This window comes from Nerophis lumbriciformis, linkage group LG13, assembly GCF_033978685.3.
Source record: "Nerophis lumbriciformis linkage group LG13, RoL_Nlum_v2.1, whole genome shotgun sequence".
NCBI lineage: Eukaryota > Metazoa > Chordata > Actinopteri > Syngnathiformes > Syngnathidae > Nerophis > Nerophis lumbriciformis.
The window spans coordinates 46960696-46985374 of NC_084560.2; the positions used below are offsets into that span (position 1 = coordinate 46960696).

Genomic DNA, 24679 nt, shown 5'->3' on the forward strand with positions numbered 1-24679 from the left:
TAATGATATGCATCTGTGATTAATCGCGATTATTTCTAAGTTAACTATGAGCAAAATGCAATTAATCTTGATTAAATATTTGAAACGTTTCACAGCTTTTTTGCAAAAGCGAGCGACAATGACGGGCGTTGACTGATTATTCAGAATTTCAGATTTTATGTCGACAAAAGAGGTCCACGTCAACTTAAGCGGGCAATTTTTAGTGTAAAATTAAAAGTTGGTATACTGGACATAAACGTGCTCCGGTGTATTTAGATTTTCAGGAGCTAAAAGCTACAGCTTGAGAGCGGCTAGCATTTCTACCATGCGCCTCTTCTTGTATCTCAGCTGACTAGCTTCCCTGATATCGCGCCACCTCTGCAGGTCGCCGTCGCTACAGGAAGTCGGCACCGAGGGGCTCGACTGATTGGCCGAGCTCTTCTGCGAACACGCGGTAAACTTTCGCACCAGCATGTCGTCCGATTCGGGACACGCCTCCTTTTTGACGGGTTCATTCGCGGAGCCCTGCCGAGTGAGAGGGCACGGCGCGCACAGGAGTCGGGTCTTCAGATCCGCGGGGAGGTCCCACGGCTCGGGGACCGGCATCGGGGAGAAGTTGTCCGGGGCGCCGGAGAGGGGTCGGCTTTGGTGAGCTTGACGGATTTTCTCCTTATGCTGGACCACGTCGTCCTGCTCGATGTCCGGGAAGTCCTCGTCCTCCATGTTGGCGTCGTGACGCTGGGTGACGATATTGAGCTGTTCCTCGGACGTCCACAGGCGCCGCCTTGCAGACAACGGGGTCTTGACCTTTGCCAGCTCCGCGTTGGACTGGAAGGCGAGGGTCCGCCTCGCAAACATGTCGTCGTTCTCCAAGTCGGGGATAATGCTCTCGTAATCTATGGGATCGGGCGGCTCGCGGGGGTCTTGGCGCCCGAGGAGGGGCCACTTCTGGCATTTGACCAGTCTGGGACCGGCGGTGGGGTCCACTGGGGGGAAAACCAGAGGCGGGGCCTCTAAGTGGGTGGTCTTGGGGAGTGGTGGAGGGGGGTGTGGGTGCATAGGCGGACTACAGGAGGAGGCAGGCAAGAGAGACAAGGACAGAGAAGTGATGAGTGCATGCATGTGGACTGAAGGTCAAGAATAGGTGGGAGGGCGGATCTGACAGGAGATACACTATGTGGACAAAAGTCTTGGGACTAGACCATGTGACCTGTTGGACTTTATGCGTGAAGATGTGTCAAAACGTGCAACCGGACTGTGTTGCCATTATTTTTGTGACAAATACGCCACATGGTGGCACTGTTATTAAAGTTTAAAGTCAGAATGACTTCTCAAACTGCTCCTTAAAATGTTGTGGTAAGCTGGATCAACACGAAATTTTGTGCACACCTTTCGGGGACTGGCGAGCACGAGTGTGTAAAATTTGAGCTAAACGTCTTTGCATGGGCGGGATGTAGCAACTAATTGTCCGTCTATCTCTGATCATTTGGCTTTAAAGTTCCTAAAAATTTTGAGGGTGTCTCTGTTACATGTGTGCCAGCACATATCAGACATCATTATTATTCAAATAAATTGCACACACAGCTGTGGAATGGCCATCTGACCCAATACTTTTGTCCATATTGCATATTTAAAGCTATTTCATGTGTGGATTAAATCATTTGGCCAGTTTTTATGCCATGAAACTAAATCGTTGGATGTTAGTCATTTCCCAGCATAAGAGAGCTGCTTACATTAGAATATTAGACCAGGGGTCTTCAACGGTTACCAGGTCAAGACCAGGGGTCTTCAAGGGTTACCAGGTCAAGACCAGAGGTCTTCAACGGTTACCAGGTCAAGACCAGGGGTCTTCAACAGTTACCAGGTCAAGACCAGAGGTCTTCAAAGGTTACCAGGTCAAGACCAGGGGTCTTCAACGGTTACCAGGTCAAGACCAGGGGTCTTCAACGGTTACCAGGTCAAGACCAGGGGTCTTCAACGGTTACCAGGTCAAGACCAGAGGTCTTCAACGGTTACCAGGTCAAGACCAGAGGTCTTCAACGGTTACCAGGTCAAGACCAGGGGTCTTCAAGGGTTACCAGGTCAAGACCAGAGGTCTTCAACGGTTACCAGGTCAAGACCAGGGGTCTTCAACGGTTACCAGGTCAAGACCAGAGGTCTTCAACGGTTACCAGGTCAAGACCAGGGGTCTTCAACGGTTACCAGGTCAAGACCAGGGGTCTTCAACGGTTACCAGGTCAAGACCAGAGGTCTTCAACGGTTACCAGGTCAAGACCAGAGGCCTTCAACGGTTACCAGGTCAAGACCAGGGGTCTTCAACGGTTACCAGGTCAAGACCAGGGGTCTTCAACGGTTACCAGGTCAAGACCAGAGGTCTTCAACGGTTACCAGGTCAAGACCAGGGGTCTTCAACGGTTACCAGGTCAAGACTCAAGACTTAAAACTGTCCGAAAAGTAACTGTTATTGTACAATAATAAGATATTCAAATAATACAGAAAAGCGCAGCTAATAGCTGGCTGGCAACTAGCGTGCTAATCACTAGTTGGCATCAAGACTGCTAATTGCCAGCTGTCAACTAGCAGGCATGCTAATCGCGAGCTGGCAACTAGCATGCTAATTGCTAGCTGGCCACCAGCTTGTAAATCGTCAGCTGGCAACTAGAGCCGCTAAGTGCTAGCTGGCAACTAGAATGCTAATCAATCTTTCTAATCGCCAGCTAAAAGCAATGGCCGGAAATCGATGGCTGGCAACTATCGCATTGATCCCTACCTTGGAATTACTGTGCTAATTGCTAATTGTCAACTACAATGCTAATTCCTAGGTGGCCACTAGTTTGCTAAACGTCAGCTGGCAACTAAGCCCGCTAAGTGCTTGCTGAACACTAGCATGGTAATCTCTAGCTGGCCATGAGCTTGCTAATATCCAGCTGGCAGCTAGTGCCGGAAATCGCTGGGTGGCAATTAGCGTGCTATTCCCTTGGCTGATTGCTAACTGGCAACTTGCACGTTAATCGCTCGCTTGCCACTAGCCTGCTAATCGTCAGCTGGCAGCTTTCGGGTTGCTAATCGATAAGAGGCAACTAGAATGCTAATTGCTAGCATGCTAACAAGAAGATAATATAATTATTCATGTTCATAGTCACTGCGATTTCTAAACTACTCTATTCTGTGTTGGAAAATTGCGTTGTGATTATAAGGAATTGTATCTTTTTAAAAGTCTAATCAATCAGTACCCCTGCAGACCCCCTAAGAGTCATGGACCCCTCGTTGAAGACCTCTGTATCAGGCAATAGAAGACAACTAGTATTTATTTATGTCGGGTACTCTGTCTAGACCAGTGGTTCTTAACCTTGTTGGGGGTACCGAACCCCACCAGTTTTACATGCGCATTCACCGAACCCTTCTTTAGTGAAAAATAAAATGTATTTTTCTTAATTTAATCTTATTTTATAAATATTAATCATGAAATGATGTTAATTGTATTAAAGAAATACTAATAAAGATATATTTTACAGACAGAAAGTTACAGGAATGTACACATGATACCAAGTTTACATCTCATTGTGCAACATGTGAATGTTTTAGTGGGAACTATATGCGATATCGGAAAGGGGTAAAAATTATTTCCAAAGCAGGACCTCCACCCAGACATACAATATAAGTACACAGTTCATGAAAAACTATATTTTTTGTTATTGTCATTGTAAGTGGGCCAAAACACTTATATTAGAAAATCATCTCATGGAAATGACTGCTGTCATTTGATTATAATAATACGGAACCCCACCAGTTTTATATGCGCATTCACCGAACCCTTCTTTAGTGAAAAATAAAATATTTTTTTCTTAATTTAATCTTATTTTATAAATATTAATCATTAAATTATGTTAATTGTATTAAAGAAATACTAATAAAGATATATTTTACAGACAGAAAGTTACAGGAATGTACACATGATACCAAGTTTACATCTCATTGTGCAACATGTGAATGTTTTAGTGGGAACTATATGCGATATCGGAAAGGGGTAAAAATTATTTCCAAAGTAGGACCTCCACCCAGACATACAATACAAGTACACAGTTCATGAAAAACTATATTTTTTGTTATTATCATTGTAAGTGGGCCAAAACACTTATATTAGAAAATCATCTCATGGAAATGACTGCTGTCATTTGATTATAATAATACGGAACCCCACCAGTTTTATATGCGCATTCAACGAACCCTTCTTTAGTGAAAAATAAAATGTTTTTTTCTTAATTTAATCTTATTTTATAAATATTAATCATGAAATTATGTTAATTGTATTAAAGAAATACTAATAAAGATATATTTTACAGACAGAAAGTTACAGGAATGTACACATGATACCAAGTTTACATCTCATTGTGCAACATGTGAATGTTTTAGTGGGAACTAAATGCGATATCGGAAAGGGGTAAAAAATTATTTCCAAAGCAGGACCTCCACCCAGACAAACAATATAAGTACACAGTTCATGAAAAACTATATTTTTTGTTATTGTCATTGTAAGTGGGCCAAAACACTTATATTAGAAAATCATCTCATGGAAATGACTGCTGTCATTTGATTATAATAATACGGAACCCCACCAGTTTTATATGCGCATTCACCGAACCCTTCTTTAGTGAAAAATAAAAAAAAAATTTTTTAATTTAATCTTATTTTATAAATATTAATCATGAAATTATGTTAATTGTATTAAAGAAATACTAATAAAGATATATTTTACAGACAGAAAGTTACAGGAATGTACACATGATACCAAGTTTACATCTCATTGTGCAACATGTGAATGTTTTAGTGGGAACTATATGCGATATCGGAAAGGGGTAAAAAATTATTTCCAAAGCAGGACCTCCACCCAGACAAACAATATAAGTACACAGTTCATGAAAAACTATATTTTTTGTTATTGTCATTGTAAGTGGGCCAAAACACTTATATTAGAAAATCATCTCATGGAAATGACTGCTGTCATTTGATTATAATAATACGGAACCCCACCAGTTTTATATGCGCATTCACCGAACCCTTCTTTAGTGAAAAATAAAATGTTTTTTTCTTAATTTAATCTTATTTTATAAATATTAATCATGAAATTATGTTAATTGTATTAAAGAAATACTAATAAAGATATATTTTACAGACAGAAAGTTACAGGAATGTGCACATGATACCATGTTTACATCTCATTGTGCAACATGTGAATGTTTTAGTGGGAACTATATGCGATATCGGAAAGGGGTAAAAATTATTTCCAAAGCAGGACCTCCACCCAGACAAACAATATAAGTACACAGTTCATGAAAAACTATATTTTTTGTTATTGTCATTGTAAGTGGGCCAAAACACTTATATTAGAAAATCATCTCATGGAAATGACTGCTGTCATTTGATTATAATAATACGGAACCCCACCAGTTTTATATGCGCATTCACCGAACCCTTCTTTAGTGAAAAATAAAATGTTTTTTTCTTAATTTAATCTTATTTTATAAATATTAATCATGAAATTATGTCAATTGTATTAAAGAAATACTAATAAAGATATATTTTACAGACAGAAAGTTACAGGAATGTACACATGATACCAAGTTTACATCTCATTGTGCAACATGTGAATGTTTTAGTGGGAACTAAATGCGATATCGGAAAGGGGTAAAAATTATTTCCAAAGCAGGACCTCCACCCAGACATACAATATAAGTACACAGTTCATGAAAAACTATATTTTTTGTTATTGTCATTGTAAGTGGGCCTAAACACTTATATTAGAAAATAACCTCATGGAAATGACTGCTGTCATTTGATTATAATAATACGGAACCCCACCAGTTTTATATGCGCATTCACCGAACCCTTCTTTAGTGAAAAATAAAATATTTTTTTCTTAATTTAATCTTATTTTATAAATATTAATCATGAAATTATGTCAATTGTATTAAAGAAATACTAATAAAGATATATTTTACAGACAGAAAGTTACAGGAATGTACACATGATACCAAGTTTACATCTCATTGTGCAACATGTGAATGTTTTAGTGGGAACTATATGCGATATCGGAAAGGGGTAAAAATTATTTCCAAAGCAGGACCTCCACCCAGACATACAATATAAGTACACAGTTCATGAAAAACTATATTTTTTGTTATTGTCATTGTAAGTGGGCCAAAACACTTATATTAGAAAATCATCTCATGGAAATGACTGCTGTCATTTGATTATAATAATACGGAACCCCACCAGTTTTATATGCGCATTCACCGAACCCTTCTTTAGTGAAAAATAAAATGTATTTTTCTTAATTTAATCTTATTTTATAAATATTAATCATGAAATTATGTCAATTGTATTAAAGAAATACTAATAAAGATATATTTTACAGACAGAAAGTTACAGGAATGTACACATGATACCAAGTTTACATCTCATTGTGCAACATGTGAATGTTTTAGTGGGAACTAAATGCGATATCGGAAAGGGGTAAAAATTATTTCCAAAGCAGGACCTCCACCCAGACATACAATACAAGTACACAGTTCATGAAAAACTATATTTTTTGTTATTGTCATTGTAAGTGGGCCTAAACACTTATATTAGAAAATAACCTCATGGAAATGACTGCTGTCATTTGATTATAATAATACGGAACCCCACCAGTTTTATATGCGCATTCACCGAACCCTTCTTTAGTGAAAAATAAAATATTTTTTTCTTAATTTAATCTTATTTTATAAATATTAATCATGAAATTATGTTAATTGTATTAAAGAAATACTAATAAAGATATATTTTACAGACAGAAAGTTACAGGAATGTACACATGATACCAAGTTTACATCTCATTGTGCAACATGTGAATGTTTTAGTGGGAACTATATGCGATATCGGAAAGGGGTAAAAATTATTTCCAAAGCAGGACCTCCACCCAGACATACAATACAAGTACACAGTTCATGAAAAACTATATTTTTTGTTATTGTCATTGTAAGTGGGCCAAAACACTTATATTAGAAAATAACCTCATGGAAATGACTGCTGTCATTTGATTATAATAATACGGAACCCCACCAGTTTTATATGCGCATTCACCGAACCCTTCTTTAGTGAAAAATAAAATGTTTTTTTCTTAATTTAATCTTATTTTATAAATATTAATCATGAAATGATGTTAATTGTATTAAAGAAATACTAATAAAGATATATTTTACAGACAGAAAGTTACAGGAATGTACACATGATACCAAGTTTACATCTCATTGTGCAACATGTGAATGTTTTAGTGGGAACTAAATGCGATATCGGAAAGGGGTAAAAATTATTTCCAAAGCAGGACCCCCACCCAGACATACAATACAAGTACACAGTTCATGAAAAACTATATTTTTTGTTATTGTCATTGTAAGTGGGCCTAAACACTTATATTAGAAAATAACCTCATGGAAATGACTGCTGTCATTTGATTATAATAATACAACATTTAACTTGTTATTTAGTCAGGTTTGGGACAGGTGTGCTGCAGGTGTGGCTACAGTGCATGTGCACGTCTGACGTCGCTCACATGTGCTCCACTGAATGCTCAAGGAGTTTTTAAGTTTACTCACGCATAAGGAAAATTAGAGGGAACATTGTTTGGGGGTATCCATAATACGTCGATAGGGAGAAGTTTTTATCTACACGATGAGTCGGGTGTGTCTTGACCTCCGCCGAACCCCTGAGGCCGACCCACCGAACCCCTAGGGTTCCATCGAACCCAGGTTAAGAACCACTGGTCTAGATCGAGCATCCGACCGACATCATGCAGCAGTAAGGACCTTTTCCCGTGCCCGACAACGGCGGTCTTGTGCGGGGGGGCGCAAGAGGGGGAGGGGCTGGAGGCACCGGGGTCGGAATCATCCGACGAGGAGGCAGACTGGTCGTGGCTGAGGCCCAGGATCAAGAAGGTGAAGCGAGAAGGAAGAGTGGCCATGAAGGAGAGAGAGAGAGAGGAAGGTTAGCAAGGAATGGTAGAAAGTGAGAAAATTGGTGCAGACAAGTATTGAATGTCAGGGAAAATGTGACTGGGAGGAAAGAGAAGCGAGGAAACAAGCCACTTCATTAGGTACACCTGCAATAATCTAATGAGATCCAATACAGGATGGGCTGGCCCACTGGTTTATGTCCCACATGTTCATGAAGGTGGTTGTAGTGACAATCAGTAGATGAAAAGTCCTCTGGGATTAATATCAACAATAATTTGTTGATACAAATGATTGTTACAGTGTAATAATGATTGTTACCTGTGGTCAGGCCCGGCCCTAACCAATCTGGCGCCCTAGGCAAGATTTTAGGTGGCGCCCCCCCACATCGGCAGTGAAGTGTATATACTCACAAGAAACCGAATAGCTTTATCTTTGACCTTTTTTTTTTTTACTTACAACTATACCTAATATATAAAGGGGTGGAAAAGTGACTATTACCTGCAGGGCAAACATTAGCTAACCAGAAGGCAATAACAATGTAAACAAAAAACACCTGCTTAAAAGATCTAATACAATTGTCCCTAACGTTACATTATTATTTTCCATAACAATTTAGCCCCCTCCACAATATTAACCCGACATTAAAACAGATTATTGATTAGCAATTGCCGAATCATGTAACATTAGCTTAATGCTAAAAAGCCAGGTTACTATCACATTCTGTAACAGACAAATCATTTCATGTAGGCTAACGTTACCTAGCTGCTACCTCTGTCTTTTCTCGTTTCTCCTCCTCTTCTTTTCTCTTTTTTCTTCCCTGGGCACCTGACAGTTTTGGCCGTTTTGACATCTTGTGTTGATTTTTTGATGTGGTGACGTCCAAAAAGAGTCATGATACGGGAAGGGAGGGGGCGCACCGTGCGGGGTGGGGGGGCGTAATGTTGTAACAAATAATATTTCTATTAAATAGGCTTTACTTTGCATTTTAATTAACGTGGGATTATTTTTTGTATTTAGAAATAATAGTACCAACTTTTATTTTATTTATTTTTTCTCCAACATTTGTGGCACTGGCGTGGCGCCCCCTGATGGACGGCGCCCTTAGCATTTGCCTATACGGCCTATGCCACGGGCCGGCCCTGCCTGTGGTAATGCCACTATGATACAACATGTGTATTATAATCCTTGAACAAAGTAAGAGTGAAACTCATGTGAATAATCACTGAGTGGAGAACTGGGGGTGGGATTAAATAAATTATCTTTTTCCCCACTCCCTTTCAGGCAAAACTGGACAATCATGCATTACATACTATACATTACCTTTTGCACTATATTCATTTATATTCAGAGGTGGGTAGAGTAGCCAGAAATTGTACTCAAGTAAGAGTACTGTTACTTTAGAGATTTATTACTCAAGTAAAAGTAAGGAGTAGTCACCCAAATATTTACTTGAGTAAAAGTAAAAAGTATGTTGTGAAAAAACTACTCAAGTACTGAGTAACTGATGAGTAACATGTACACACACACACATATATATATATACCGTATTTTCCGCACTATTAGCCGCACCTAAAAACCACAAATTTTCTCAAAAGCTGACAGTGCGCCTTATAACCCGGTGCGCTTTATATATGGATTAATATTAAGATTCATTTTCATAAAGTTTCGGTCTCGCAACTACGGTAAACAGCCGCCATCTTTTTTCCCCGTAGAAGAGGAAGTGCTTCTTCTTCTACGCAAGCAACCGCCAAGGTAAGCACCCGCCCCCATAGAACAGGAAGCGCTTCTTCTTCTACTGTAAGCAACCACCCGCCCGCGTAGAAGAAGAAGAAGCGCGCGGATATTACGTTTCATTTCCTTTGTGTGTTTACATCTGTAAAGACCACAAAATGGCTCCTACTAAGCGACAGGTTTCCGGTTCATGAAAAGACGCAATCTCTCCATCCGCACACGGACTACTATTTCACAGCAACTGCCTAAAGACTTTCAAGAAAAGCTGGCTACTTTCCGTGCATATTGTAAAAACAAGATAGCTGAAAAAAAGATCCGGCCAGAGAACATTATCAACATGGACGAGGTTCCACTGACTTTTGATATTCCTGTGAACCGCACTGTGGATACAACGGGAGCACGTACGGTGAATATTCGCACCACAGGGAATGAGAAGTCATCCTTCACTGTGGTTCTAGCTTGCCATGCTAATGGCCAGAAACTTCCACCCATGGTGATATTCAAAAGGAAGACCTTGCCAAAAGAGACCTTTCCAGCCGGCGTCATCATAAAAGCTAACTCGAAAGGATGGATGGATGAAGAAAAGATGAGCGAGTGGTTAAGGTAAGTTTACGTGAAGAGGCCGGGTGGCTTTTTTCACGCAGCTCCGTCCATGTTGATATACGACTCCATGCGCGCCCACACCACGCTGGTTTTTAATATATTATTAAAGTTTGACTGACCTATCTGACTGTTTTTTTGACGTTCCTTTAGCGCAGTTAGATGCGGCTTATAACACGGGGCGGCTTATAGGTGGACAAAGTTTTGAAATATGCCGTTCATTGAAGGCGCGGCTTATAACCCAGGGCGCCTTATGGTGCGGAAAATACGGTATATATAAATAAATAATAAATGTATTTTATATATATATATATATATATATATATATACACACACACATATATATACACATATATATACATACATTGATATATACAGTATATAATTTATATTTATTTATTTTGCCGTTTTTGTTTACATGTTAAAGGTGTTTTAATGAATATACATGCATGTTTAACACATATAGATTCCTTTCTTTCATGAAGACAAGAATATAAGTTGGTGTATTACCTGATTCTGATGACTTGCATTGATTGTAATCAGACAGTAGTGATGATAACGTCCACGTTTTCAAATGGAGGAGAAAAAAAGTTCCTCCTTTCTGTCTAATACCACATGAAAGTGGTTGGTTTTTGGCTTCTTATTCGTCCAGCTTCCATATTCGTTTTTATACACTTTACAAGAAATACATTGGCGGCAAACTCCGTAGCTTGCTAGCTTGTTTGCGCTGGCTTTCGGAGACTCTTATTTTGAAAGCGCAGGCGCGATGGAGCGGCACGTTTATTGTGAAGACAGGAACTGTGCAGTCAGTCTTTAGGCTTTTGACGGGATGTACGGTTGAAATAAAAAAGGGTCTTTTTCCCTTCACACTTTTGATTGATTGATTGGAACTTTTATTAGTAGATTGCACAGTACAGTACATATTCCGTACAATTGACCACTAAATGGTAACACCCCAATAAGTTTTTCCAACTTGTTTAAGTCAGGTCATGTGACCGCCTGGCTCTGTTTGATTGGTCCAACGTCACCAGTGACTGCATCTGATTGGTGGAACGGAGTGAACGTCACCAGTGACTGTATTTGTTGAAACGCAGGCACTATGAAGGTCTGTCTGACAGACCAAAACAAACAAAGCGTGCATTAACAGATCGATCAAAATTAGTAGCGACTAGCGAGCTGAATGTAGATAAAAGTAGCGGGATAAAAGTAGCGGAGTAAAAGTAGCGTTTCTTCTCTATAAATATACTCAAGTAAAAGTAAAAGTATGTTGCATTAAAACTACTCTTAGAAGTACAATTTATCCCAAAAGTTACTCAAGTAGATGTAACGGAGTAAATGTAGCGCGTTACTACCCACCTCTGATTATATTATTATGTGTTGTCAACTTTGTACTTTTTTATGTCATTGCCTGAAAGAAAGAAATGAAAATGTTTAAATATTTCATCCATACTTGGGTTTTAAGACTCCGAATAGCCTCCTTTTTACGACTCGTTTTTGCTCAAATATTTTTTAACACCATCCATCCATCCATCCATTTTCTACCGCTTGTCCCTTTCGGGTTCGCGGGGGGGTGCTGGAGTCTATCTCAGTTGCAGTCGGGCGGAAGGCGGGGTACACCCTGGACAAGTCGCCACCTCATCGCAGGGCCAACACAGATAGACAGACAACATTCACACTCACATTCACACACTAGGGACCATTTAGTGTTGCCAATCAAATATTAAAAAATAAAGTATTTTAATATCTGTGAAATAATGGTGGATTCAAAAAAAGGGTGTGTCATCTTTATTAGCTGCTCAAATTCTTCTTTATTTAGTACTATTAATCTATTATATATTTACTGTATATTTCTTTTTTTTATCTTCATATGTCTTACTTGTATTTTATCCTTTTTTCTCTACTCATGGTTTGTACTATTTTACAGGTTTTATTATTTTTACTTTCCAGCGTTCATCAGGGGTTATCGGCCGTGCTGTGTCAGCGTGCTGGTGGCCGTGGTGTGGTGCAGATGGCTCCTGTGATAGTGTTTACTCACATGTCTCCTCTGTACTCAGCCATGCATTCATTTGTTCATATGTGTGCGTGTGTGCGTGTGTGTGTGTGTGTGTGTGCGATAATGGGGGATCTGGATAATCGGGGTATTGTTTTTAAGTCTGTAAAGCACTTTGTGTTGCATTTCTTTGATGAAAAGCTCTAAAGTTTTGATTGATTTTGATTTTATTCTGCTTTATTGATCGTTGATTAATCGGTGTGTGTCTGTGTGTGTGAGTGACAGGAAGAAAAGCTTGCTTGAGGAGTATTTGTGTTTGCATATATAAAATCTCCAGACCCTTGTATATAAACTATCCTTGGACTAAAATAGTCTTCCCATTATTAGTAAAATAACTACTTTACATTTAAATCAAAAGTACATCACATTTCTTACCCACAAGACAGTTGTTGGAGGATTCTGATTTATCGATCAGAGTTATCTTTAAATGATCATAACATTTCTGTTACGATCCGCTGCCCGGATCATAGTTTGTTTATGTTTGTGTCACGTGTTTTCAGCACCTTGAGTTTAGTTTGTTTCTGTTGCCATGACGGCAGATTGTACGCACCTGCCTCTGGTTAGTGTTCGGGACGCGCACCTGTTGCCCGGGCACTAATCAGAGGGCTATTTAGTCTTTGCCCTGGCCTCACTCGGTCTGGCTTCCTAGTTTGTTCCCATACAACTGTTAACGACTACTTAGATTTCATGCTATGCTATTTTTTCCTGCTAGCTCCCACGCTAGTCCTTTTGTTTTGCCTTTTGTGCTACGTGCATGTCTTTTGTTTATTCATCATATGATTTATATTTAAAATAAATCATTTTCCTACCTGCAAGCTGTGTCCGAAGCCGTCTGCATCCTTGGGAGAACCACACCCGCATCACGATGCGACCACGTCTTTACAATTTCCCTCTTTGTTGTTTGCTAACCCAGTTTTGCTCAAATATATTTTAAGACCAAATTTTTTAAAATCAAACAATGAAAACGTATTTTTATATTGTTGTTTGCTAACCCATTATAAAATAGTGTTAGCACACTGTATCTGGGTGGGTCTCTGTGAGTGACAGGAAGAAAAGCCCACTTGAAGAAGTGTTTGTTTGGGTTTGTTGGTTTTATCGATCGGCATAGTCTTAAAATGAGTCCTTCTCTGTTGTTTGCTAACAACACTCTTTTCTATTGGGTCTCTCTGCATGTGTGAGTGACAGGAAGAAAAGCCCACTTGAAGAAGTGTTTGTTTGGGTTTGTTGGCTTTATCGATCGGCATAGTCTTAAAATGATCATAAGAGTCCTTCTCTGTTGTTTGCTAACTTGCTAACAACACTCTTTTCTATTGGGTCTCTCTGCATGTGTGAGTGACAGGAAGAAAAGCCCACTTGAAGAAGTGTTTGTTTGGGTTTGTTGGCTTTATCGATCGGCATAGTCTTAAAATGATCATAAGAGTCCTTCTCTGTTGTTTGCTAACTTGCTAACACTCTTTTCTATTGGGTCTCTCTGCATGTGTGAGTGACAGGAAGAAAAGCCCACTTGAAGAAGTGTTTGTTTGGGTTTGTTGGCTTTATCGATCGGCATAGTCTTAAAATGATCATAAGAGTCCTTCTCTGTTGTTTGCTAACTTGCTAACACTCTTTTCTATTGGGTGTCTGAATGTGTGAGTGACAAGAAGAAAAGGCACTTGAGAAGTGTTTGGGGCCACCAGCTGGTCTGTGTATATAAAAATCTTTAAACTGAAAATATTTTTGACATATTAATCTTCCCATTATCAGTGAAACAACTCATTTAACTCTTTTAAAACAAAATATATGATATTTCTTAGAAGCTCGACAGTTGCTCTCAAAATGATAATAAAAGTCCTTCTCTGTTGTTTGCTAACTTGCTAACCCTCTTTTCTATTGGGTCTCTGCGTGTGTGAGTGACAGGAAGAAAAGCTCCGACCCAATCGGTTTACATGTATGAATCTCAGAACCCGACTGACCTTTTTCCGACGTTTTACTGAGGGAAAAATGACCGTCATGTATTGGATCTCCTTAGATTCTGCGGCCAATCCAGCGTCCTGTGAGTGTTTGTTCCCTAACACACCTGAACCCTTGCATCTTCTTGTACCAAGGCCTCCTCTGGGAGCCCTGCCTGATCTTCTGGATGCGAACGTCCTCCGCCGGCGTCCAGAGGTCTGGTAAAAACTTGTGATACGGGACGCCGACACCGCCGGTTGCCGGGGGTTTTACTCCCATCTTGCGGGCGTACAGGTCGTCCTGAACAGGGTCGGCGTAGCCCACATCGTCGTCTTCATCCTCGGAGTCGCCGTATATCTCCCTGAAAAGGCTGTCGGTGGACACCGCGGAGCGGCGCTGCGCCCTCGGTTCCTCGCCGTGGCCGAGGCTGCTTGAGAGAGACGGCGCAATCACACGCATGAAAGCATTTGGTTGGAGTTAGGCAGTCACGGCACACCAGGCACTCAAGACGGGGAAGGGGAGGATCCTGGGGCCAACGCAAGCTTGAAACCAAACGGAAGCGGATTAAAACGAGGCAAATGAAGACCGTGCAGCGGAAAGTCAAACCAACAAAACCACAACATTGTTAGCACGAAGTCCAAAGATGTCGCCCGTTGTTACGATGAATCGCCGTAACACAACCACACCGCGGCTTCTCTGACCTGAGGCAGGCCACGTTTTGCTGAGGCACAGCAGAGACCGTCGCTCTGGCCGCCCCTATAGGGACCACGGGCACGGAGAAGTTGGCGGGGGGCGCCGGCGAGGGGCTTTGGAAGCGTCTGCTAGCCAAGTCATCCAGAACAAGATCGGGGTCCGGCCGGTCTGAGTCGGAGTCGCTTTCGAAAACCCACTGTTGGTGAGCGCTTGGGGATGGGCAACTTTTTTCAGGGGGAGACCCGGTGTCACTGAGGGCACCACCGGGCAAGGAAACAACAGCAGGACCAACCAGGTCAACAACATTCGAACACCAGTAAAAAAAACTCAAAGACCAGTACCTGGTTAGCGGGGCTTCGTCCTCGTACACCGGGTTGACCAAACTGCGACGGTTGTCGTTATTGCGATCGGCCTGCTTCTTCCTCAGGGGAGCGGGCACGTACCCTGAAGTCTTGTTCTTAGAGGGCAGGAACTGGTTGAACTGGGTGGTGACCTTTGGCGTGACGACTAGAGAGCGGCGGTACTGGAGCGATTCTTTCTTGTCGGCCATCTTGAAGGCTGCGTCTGCCTCGGCGTCGCTGCAACAACCTGGAAAGGTGGACGGATGGTGAAGACACCAAGGTTTATTTACAGGACATTGGTGGCGCCCCCTACAGCAGTGATCCCCAAACTTTTTGTAACTGCGGACCGGTCGAACGCTTCAAAAATTCTTCCACCTGTCGGAGGTAGATATTTACATATATCCGAATTTAAGTTGTACTTCTTCCATTTCTTTGTCATATTTGAAAACAGCTCGTGTTTTCCACTTCTTCTCTTGATGCTCTGTCGGCAAGCAAACTGTGTGTGTTAACCTTGAGTTCTTTGGAATGTATTATGGCTAGGGAGACGTTGTGCTTGTGTTATGGCTAGGGAGGGGGAAGGAAAGAGAGGTTTTTGGCGTTGGGAAGACAGACCATTTTGGGAGGCGCGATAGAAGGTTCTAGGGTTAGACTGGTCTCAATCAAAATGTATATTGGCAAAGCTTTGAGAATATACAACAAAATACCTATTCTGTCTCTGGTGGTTTTTCAACTCAGCTTTAAGCGTCGGAAAGAACTTGGGAGCGAATTGTGACTTGAATTCCCTGGGAGGAACAACTGGTCCAAAACGCAACACACCCCAACCCAAAAATCCCCACCCCCTAACCCTAACCCACTAACCTAACCCCAACCCTAACCCTAACCCTTTTTAAAATTGATTTATTTAGTCATAAAAAAATACAATCATGTGTGCTTACGGACTGTATCCCTTGCAGACTGTATTGATATATATTGATATATAATGTAGGAACCACAATATTAATAACAGAAAGAAACAACCCTTTTGTGCGAATGAGGGAGGAAGGTTTTTTTGGGTTGGTGCACTAATTCATACTTGCCAACCCTCCCGGATTTTCCGGGAGACTCCCGAAATTCAGCGCCTCTCCCGAAAACCTCCCGGAACAAATTTTCTCCCGAAAATCTCCCGAAATTCAGGCGGACTCAGGTCCATGAGGACCTGAGTCCGCTAACCCACAATATAACCAGCATACCTGCCCAATCACGTTATAACTGTAGAATGATGGAGGGCGAGTTCTTGGTTTCTTATGTGGGTTTATTGTTAGGCAGTTTCATTAACGTCCTCCCAGCGCGGTAACAACACAAAACAACAGCAGTCATGTTTTATTCTACCGTAAATCAGTTCGTCTGCCGTAAACAGCAATGTTGTGACACTCTTAAACAGGACAATACTGCCATCTAGTGTTATGTGTGTGTATATGTGTAAATAAATGAACACTGAAATTCAAGTATTTATTTTATATATATATAATAAAATTAATATATATATATATGTATATATATATATATATATATATAGGAAAAAGAAAGTGACTGACCATGAGCCAGTGGTCATCAAAAATCAGGAAATCACCCAGGTATCCTCATATAAATATTTAGGGGTTCATATTGATAATCTTCTCTGCTGGAAGACACATATTGACAAACTGTGCAATAGACTGCAACAGAGGCTATATTTTTTGCGAAGATTAAGATTGTACGGCGTAAGCAGCCACATCATGATGATTTTCAACCGTGCCATTGTAGAGAGCATCATTAGATACGGGATCACCTCATGGTTTGGCAACCTAACCGTTAAGCTAAAAAGCAAACTGGCCGGCATGCATAAAACGGCAATGAAAATCGTAGGTAGGGAGGAAAGAATATGAGCCTATACAGAGCATCTATGAGCAGGCAGTTAGGAAAAAAGCTAAGAAAATTATTTCCAACTCACAACATCCACTCTTTCCTGAATATGGAACCCTGCCATCAGGGAGAAGACTCCGGGTCCCACTATGCAAATTTAACCGCCTTAAATTATCATTTGTCCCAGCCTCCATTAAGCTGACCAACAATGTGCAATATAATTTTAATACATAGGTTAGCACTTTTTTAGCACATAGCACTTTAGCACATAGCACTTTAGAACTAAGCACTTTAGCACACAGCACTTTATCCATGAGCTCTCGTGCAATGCACATTGGTACTTTATCTTTATGTCCATACTGTAGATTTTATGCCTACATCAAAGTGCCACCTATGTCTATCAAGCTCCATGTTCTGATGTTTAAATGTTAGTTGTATGGTTGTGGTTGTGTTTTTGTTCTGTTGTTTTTGGGTATGTTAAGAAAGCAATGATGCACTGTGCCCAAGACAAATTTCCCCGCGGGGACAATAAAGTTGAACCTTGAACCTTGAACCTTGAAGAAACGTACTTTATTTATCACCACGGAGGCGAGGATTAGTGATTTAGAAGTACCGTATTTTCCGTACTATTAGCCGCACCTAAAAACCACAAATTTACTCAAAAGCTGACAGTGCGGCTTTTAACCCGGTGCGCTTTATATATGGATTAATATTAAGATTCATTTTCATAAAGTTTCGGTCTCGCAACTACGGTAAACAGCCGCCATCTTTTTTCCCCGTAGAAGAGGAAGTGTTTCTTCTTCTACGCAAGCAACCGCCAAGGTAAGCACCCGCCCCCATAGAACAGGAAGCGCTTCTTCTTCTACTGTAAGCAACCACCCGCCCGCGTAGAAGAAGAAAAAGCGCGCGGATATTACCGTACGTTTCATTTCCTTTGTGTGTTTACATCTGTAAAGACCACAAAATGGCTCCTACTAAGCGACAGGGATCCGGATCATGAAAAGACGCAATCTCTCCATCCGCACACGGATTACTATTTCACAGCAACTGCCTAAAGACTTTCAAGAAAAGCTGGCTACTTTCCGTGCATATTGTAAAAAAAAGATAGCTGAAAAAAAGATCCGGCCAGAGAACATTATCAACATGGACGAGGTTCCACTGACTTTTGATATTCCTGTGAACCGCACTGTGGATACAACGGGAGCACGTACGGTGAATATTCGCACCACAGGGAATGAGAAGTCATCCTTCACTGTGGTTCTAGCTTGCCATGCTAATGGCCAGAAACTTCCACCCATGGTGATATTCAAAAGGAAGACCTTGCCAAAAGAGACCTTTCCAGCCGGCGTCATCATAAAAGCTAACTCGAAGGGATGGATGAAGAAAAGATGAGCGAGTGGTTAAGGTAAGTTTAAGTTTACGCGAAGAGGCCGGGTGGCTTTTTTCACGCAGCTCAGTCCATGTTGATATACGACTCCATGCGCGCCCACATCACGCTGGCTTTAATATATTATTAAAGTTTGACTGACCTATCTGACTGTTTTTTTGACATTCCTTTAGCGCAGTTAGATGCGGCTTATAACACGGGGCGGCTTATAGGTGGACAAAGTTTTGAAATATGCCGTTCATTGAAGGCGCGGCTTATAACCCAGGGCGCCTTATGGTGCGGAAAATACGGTAGCTAAAACTGCACTATACCAATACCGGTATACCGTACAACCCTAATCCAATATCTGTATCCTATTGGGAATTTAAAAAATGGTATTAGGACACCCCTCGTTGCAATTCAACAATAAAAAGTTAAGTGCGCGATGACAAAATGTGCCGACTCAGGAACTCAGTACACAGTGTACTGTACTCAGTACACTTATTGAAGTGCACTGAGGTGAGAGGTATTCAATGGTAGACACAGCCTTTTTGTGTTATTCCTGTCCTGGTTTAACATTTGATGTGTCACTGGTGTCTTCTGTGGGCTGTGGAAGATTAACAGCCATCTTGGCTGTCCCAAAAGAAACAAAGAGAAGAAGAAAAAGTGTATTCTGGCACTTTTGGAAGCTTCTTCATTTACAAGTCAGTGTGGAGGAGGATTGTGGAATGTCTCACTGCCCCGGCCTTGCGGGGGTGGGTTAGTGGATGCGGTTTGGAATTATTTGGGAGTGGATGCAGGACGGATTCGGGTCACTTTTTTTCCAATGTCTTTCTTTTAACGTTTCTCGTGCTAAATAATCATCGGTGACTTCTCCTCAGTTGCATTGTCAACAACAACTAAATGTCCCCTACAGAAGCAAACCACTAGAGGGCAGCAACATCCACTCTTTAAGAGTATAAATATTTGAGGCAGAAAAAGTTCAATATTGATGATGGGCTTGTGGGGAAAAAGAAACCGCTTTAAAGGGGAACTGCACTTTATTTTGGAACTTTATCATTCACAATCTTTATGTGGGACAAGAACACACATGTTTTCCTTATTGCATGCCTTCTAAGTCATAAATAAACGCTAGCAAGTAACAATGGAGGTAAATAAAGGGAGTCGCTCTATTCATAAAGTGCCCTAAAAACACCCAAAAACCTCCATCATCGTTTTATATACAGTAAGTATATATGTCACGTAGTAACGGAGACATGAATAATCCATCCATCCATCCATTTTTCTACCGCTTATTCCCTTCGGGGTCACAGGGGGGGTGCTGGAGCCTATCTCAGCTACAATCGGGCGGAAGGTGGGGTACACCCTGGACAAGTCGCCACCTCATCGCAGGGCCAACACAGATAGACAGACAACATTCACACTCACATTCACACACTAGTAACATGTCATATTTATATATGTCGGTCATTTTAAGCCATACTTGCCAACCTTGAGACCTCCGATTTCGGGAGGTGGGGGGTTGGGGGGTGGGGGGCGTGGTTGGGGGCGCGGTTAAGATATATATATATAAGAAATACTTGACTTTCAGTGAACTCTAGCTATATATATATATATATATATATATATATATATATATATATATATATATACATGTAAAAGCCAGTAAATTAGAATATTTTGAAAAATTTGATTTATTTCAGTAATTGCATTCAAAAGGTGTAACTTGTACATTATATTTATTCATTGCACACAGACTGATGCATTCAAATGTTTATTTCATGTAATTTTGATGATTTGAAGTGGCAACAAATGAAAATCCAAAATTCCGTGTGTCACAAAATTAGAATATTACTTAAGGCTAATACAAAAAAGGGATTTTTAGAAATGTTGGCCAACTGAAAAGTATGAAAATGAAAAATATGAGCATGTACAATACTCAATACTTGGTTGGAGCTCCTTTTGCCTCAATTACTGCGTTAATGCGGCGTGGCATGGAGTCGATGAGTTTCTGGCACTGCTCAGGTGTTATGAGAGCCCAGGTTGCTCTGATAGTGGCCTTCAACTCTTCTGCGTTTTTGGGTCTGGCATTCTGCATCTTCCTTTTCACAATACCCCACAGATTTTCTATGGGGCTAAGGTCAGGGGAGTTGGCGGGCCAATTTAGAACAGAAATACCATGGTCCGTAAACCAGGCACGGGTAGATTTTGCGCTGTGTGCAGGCGCCAAGTCCTGTTGAAACTTGAAATCTCCATCTCCATAGAGCAGGTCAGCAGCAGGAAGCATGAAGTGCTCTAAAACTTGCTGGTAGACGGCTGCGTTGACCCTGGATCTCAGGAAACAGAGTGGACCGACACCAGCAGATGACATGGCACCCCAAACCATCACCCAACCATGCAAATTTTGCATTTCCTTTGGAAATCGAGGTCCCAGAGTCTGGAGGAAGACAGGAGAGGCACAGGATCCACGTTGCCTGAAGTCTAGTGTAAAGTTTCCACCATCAGTGATGATTTGGGGTGCCATGTCATCTGCTGGTGTCGGTCCACTCTGTTTTGATACCCTGGTTGACATAGACAGCAGGACGGTGGCCATGGAAGTCGGAACCCGCTAAGGAGTGTGTAACAACCCACCTGCCGAATCAACTAGCCCTGAAAATGGATGGCGCTAAAGCGTCGGGCCCATACCCGGCCGTCGCCGGCAGCGAGACGCGCTTGGAGGTGCGCTCAGCGCGGCTCCCATATGATTGCGCACTGGTGTGCGTCTGGGTCGTGACAGCGTGGCACGCGAATGTATGTGCTGCATTGGATCAGTCTCCTTTCTTTAACAGGCAAAAGCTTTATAACCTCACTAATGCCTTGCATCGTCTATATTAGATATATAACAACGGGCGGGTGCGGTTCTGATCAAATGTTACATCGGGTGGATGGCGGATGGTTGACGACTTTCTGATGCGGTTGCGGATGAAATAATTGCCTATCCGCGCATCTCTACTAGGGACCATTTAGTGTTGCCAATCAACCTATCCCCAGGTGCATGTGTTTGGAGGTGGGAGGGGCCTATCCCCAGTTGCATGTCTTTGGAGGTGGGAAGAAGCCGGAGTACCCGGAGGGAACTCACGCAGTCACGGGGAGAACATGCAAACTCCACACAGAAAGATCCCCAGCCCAGGATTGAACCCAGGACCTTCGTATTGTGAGGCACACGCACTGATGATATGTTTGTATCTCCCCGCTTAGATGAAGAATTATTCACAATTTCCACGCAGGTGAAAAAAGGTGGCCGCAAACGAACGTTTTTTTTCCATGTCTTTCTCGCCGTCTCCGGGTCTAAGTCGAATGTCAAAGTTGGACCAACTTCTCAGTTTTATGGCCACAACCTTCTACTGTGCAAGTTAGAGAAACAATTTATAATCTAGAATTAACTTTCACCAGCTCAGCGGCGATGCAGCAGCTCACCTAAGCTAGTTAGCTCTCTGTGATCACGGCGCCGCTAAAAGTAGTTCCTCTGCATTAACGCTTATAATACCAATATCGCTAATTCTTAATGACTTAATTAGATACTTAAAATTAAGGTCACGACATGTAAATGTTGCATGTTCTTTTAGTGGGCTTTATGGGTGCAATAGATGACTCCGATTAGCTGCATTGTTACATTGTTCCACCTCGTACTTGCAGTATATTACCAATTAGAATGCAAGAGAAAAAGACAAACGTGTGTTCTTGTCTGACATAAAGATTGTGAATGGTAGGCAACATTCCAAATAATGAAAGCCACTTTGGGTGACGTCATCTCCTTACCCTCACTGCTGCCTTTGAGGGTGGCGTCCGATGAGAGGCTGTGAGCTTGTGACCCCACAGAGTCCAAGCTGTCCAGGGAGTCGTCTCTCCTGTGTCCTCCTCTTCCTCCTCCTCCTCCTCCTCCTCCTCCTAGCGGCTGCTCCGAGTACCAGTTATCTGAAAAACTGCTGTCTCTAACGTCCTTCTGACCGTCTTGGAGAGCCTGTCCAACAAACACACACAGAAATTGTGAGAAAAAAATAAAATAAAACATTATTACAAGCAGTTATAATATTTATCTCCAGTATGAGGAGAATGGAAGATATTTCACTTGAACGGCTGGAGTGCTCATTTCTGTATCAAGCATCAGAACCCGTGAAAAACTTTTTTGGGCACTTGCCTCTGGGATGTGGGACCAAAAGTGGCAAAAGACACCTTTGAGGGATCATTTGCAACAATATTATAATGACTTTCTTAACAGGTCCCATATTACCATACTTGCCAACAACTCCTGGATTTTCCGGGAGACTCCCGAAATTCAGCGCCTCTCCCGAAAACCTCCCGGGACAAATTTTCTCCCGAAATTCAGGCGGACTCAGGTTTTCCACAATATAAACAGCGTGCCTGCCCAATCACGTTATAACTATAGAATGATGGAGAGCGAGTTCTTGGTTTCTTATGTGGGTTTATTGTTAGGCAGTTTCATTAACGTCCTCCCAGCGCGGCAACAACACACAACAACAGCAGTCACTTTTTTGTATACCGTAAAGCAGTTCGTCTGCCGTAAACAGCGATGTTGTGACACTCTTAAACAGGACAATACTGCCATCTAGTGCATTTGATGAAAGCACTTTTGTGCGTGCCACACAGCAATGCATCATCAGAGAGGGTGTTCAGCATGGTTCGAAAAATAGTGACAGAGAATAGAACAAGGGTGGACAATTCAACCCTTAACTCAACAATGAGTAGATGAGTGTTATGTGTGTGTATATGTGTAAATAAATGAACACTGAAATTCAAGTATTTATTTCATATATATATATATATATATATATATATATATATATATATATATATATATATATATATATATATATATAATAAAAAAAAATACAAATAAAAAAATATATATACATATATAATAAAATAAATATATATATATATATATATATATATATATATATATATATATATATATATATATATATATATATAGCTAGTAGAGATGCGCGGTTTGCGGGCACAACCGCGGAGTCCGCGGATTATCCGCGGATCGGGCGGATGAAATTAAAAAAAATTAGATTTTAAATAGATTCAGGCGGGTGGCAGTTAAACCAATTGGGAAATATATATACATAGTTAAATGTTGTTACCCACATACGAGAAACGAGCAGGCACCTGCAGCATATGCCACAACAGAAGAAAAAGAAAAAAAAGAGATGGACACTTTTACGGAGCGGAGAAGGGACGCCTCGCCGGGGTCCGGGACCGAGGCCCCTTCCCCCCGAGAGGGCCCCACCGGGAGCCGTAGCTGAGGCGATCCGCGAGAAGGGCCCGACGCACGTCCAGGGTCACCACCGCGCCCACCGCACCGACACCCCGCCTCGTCCGCCTTCGCCGCGGCCGGCGTCAGGTAAGCAGCTTACCTGCCCGACACCCCCGTGGCCGGGGGCTCGTAACAGGGGTCACTCCGCGCGCTCCGCCCGCGCAGCTTACCTGCCCGCCACCCCTGTTGCCGGGGGCGCGTAACAGGGGCCACTTCGCGCGCAGTGCGCTCACGAAAGGGGTGGGGCTCACCCTGGTTTATATAGACAGCAGGACGGTGGCCATGGAAGTCGGAACCCGCTAAGGAGTGTGTAACAACCCACCTGCCGAATCAACTAGCCCTGAAAATGGATGGCGCTGGAGCGTCGGGCCCATACCCGGCCGTCGCCGGCAGCGAGACGCGCTTGGAGGTGCGCTCAGCGCGGCTCCCATATGATTGCGCACTGGCATGGCACGCGAATGTCTGTGCTGCATTGGATCAGTCTCCTTTCTTTAACAGGCAAAAGCTTTATAACCTCACTAATGCCTTGCATCGTCTATATTAGATATATAACAACGGGCGGGTGCGGTTCTGATCAAATGTTACATCAAGTGGGTGGCGGATGGTTGACGACTTTCTGATGCGGTTGCGGATGAAATAATTGCCTATCCGCGCATCTCTAATACATACATATATAATAAAATAAATATATATATAAATATATATATAAATATATATATATATATATATATATATATATATAGCTAGATATCACTGAACGTCAAGTATTTCTTTATATATATATATATATATATA

General features: G+C 41.7%; 2 protein-coding genes across 8 annotated transcripts in view; both read right to left on the reverse strand.

The window, feature by feature from the left end:
• lmo7a (LIM domain 7a) overlaps nt 1–24679 on the reverse strand; it is a 214623-nt gene that overhangs the window by 64206 nt on the left and 125738 nt on the right. For all 7 annotated transcript variants that reach the window (XM_061970718.2, XM_061970720.2, XM_061970719.2 and 4 more), the window contains 2 exons: nt 22360–22561; nt 15315–15561 (listed from right to left, as the gene is read on the reverse strand). In XM_061970718.2, the coding sequence (XP_061826702.2) occupies nt 15315–15561; nt 22360–22561 (449 nt within the window). The remainder of the gene's footprint in view (nt 1–15314; nt 15562–22359; nt 22562–24679) is intronic.
• LOC133613295 (LIM domain only protein 7-like) lies at nt 262–8585 on the reverse strand. Its single transcript, XM_072914545.1, has 2 exons — nt 7824–8585; nt 262–1045 (listed from the first exon to the last, which is right to left on the reverse strand). The coding sequence occupies exons 1-2, from the start codon at nt 7976–7978 to the stop codon at nt 274–276; spliced, it is 927 nt and encodes a 308-aa protein (XP_072770646.1). The 5' UTR covers nt 7979–8585; the 3' UTR covers nt 262–273.

Bases quoted from the DNA above. Each gene is read 5' to 3' on its own strand.
- LOC133613295 (XM_072914545.1), bottom strand. From the start codon at position 7,978: ATGGCCACTCTTCCTTCTCGCTTCACCTTCTTGATCCTGGGCCTCAGC. The intron at 1,046-7,823 runs GTCCTTACTGCT...CTCCTCCTGTAG, and splicing joins GTTGTCGGGCACGGGAAAAG to TCCGCCTATGCACCCACACC.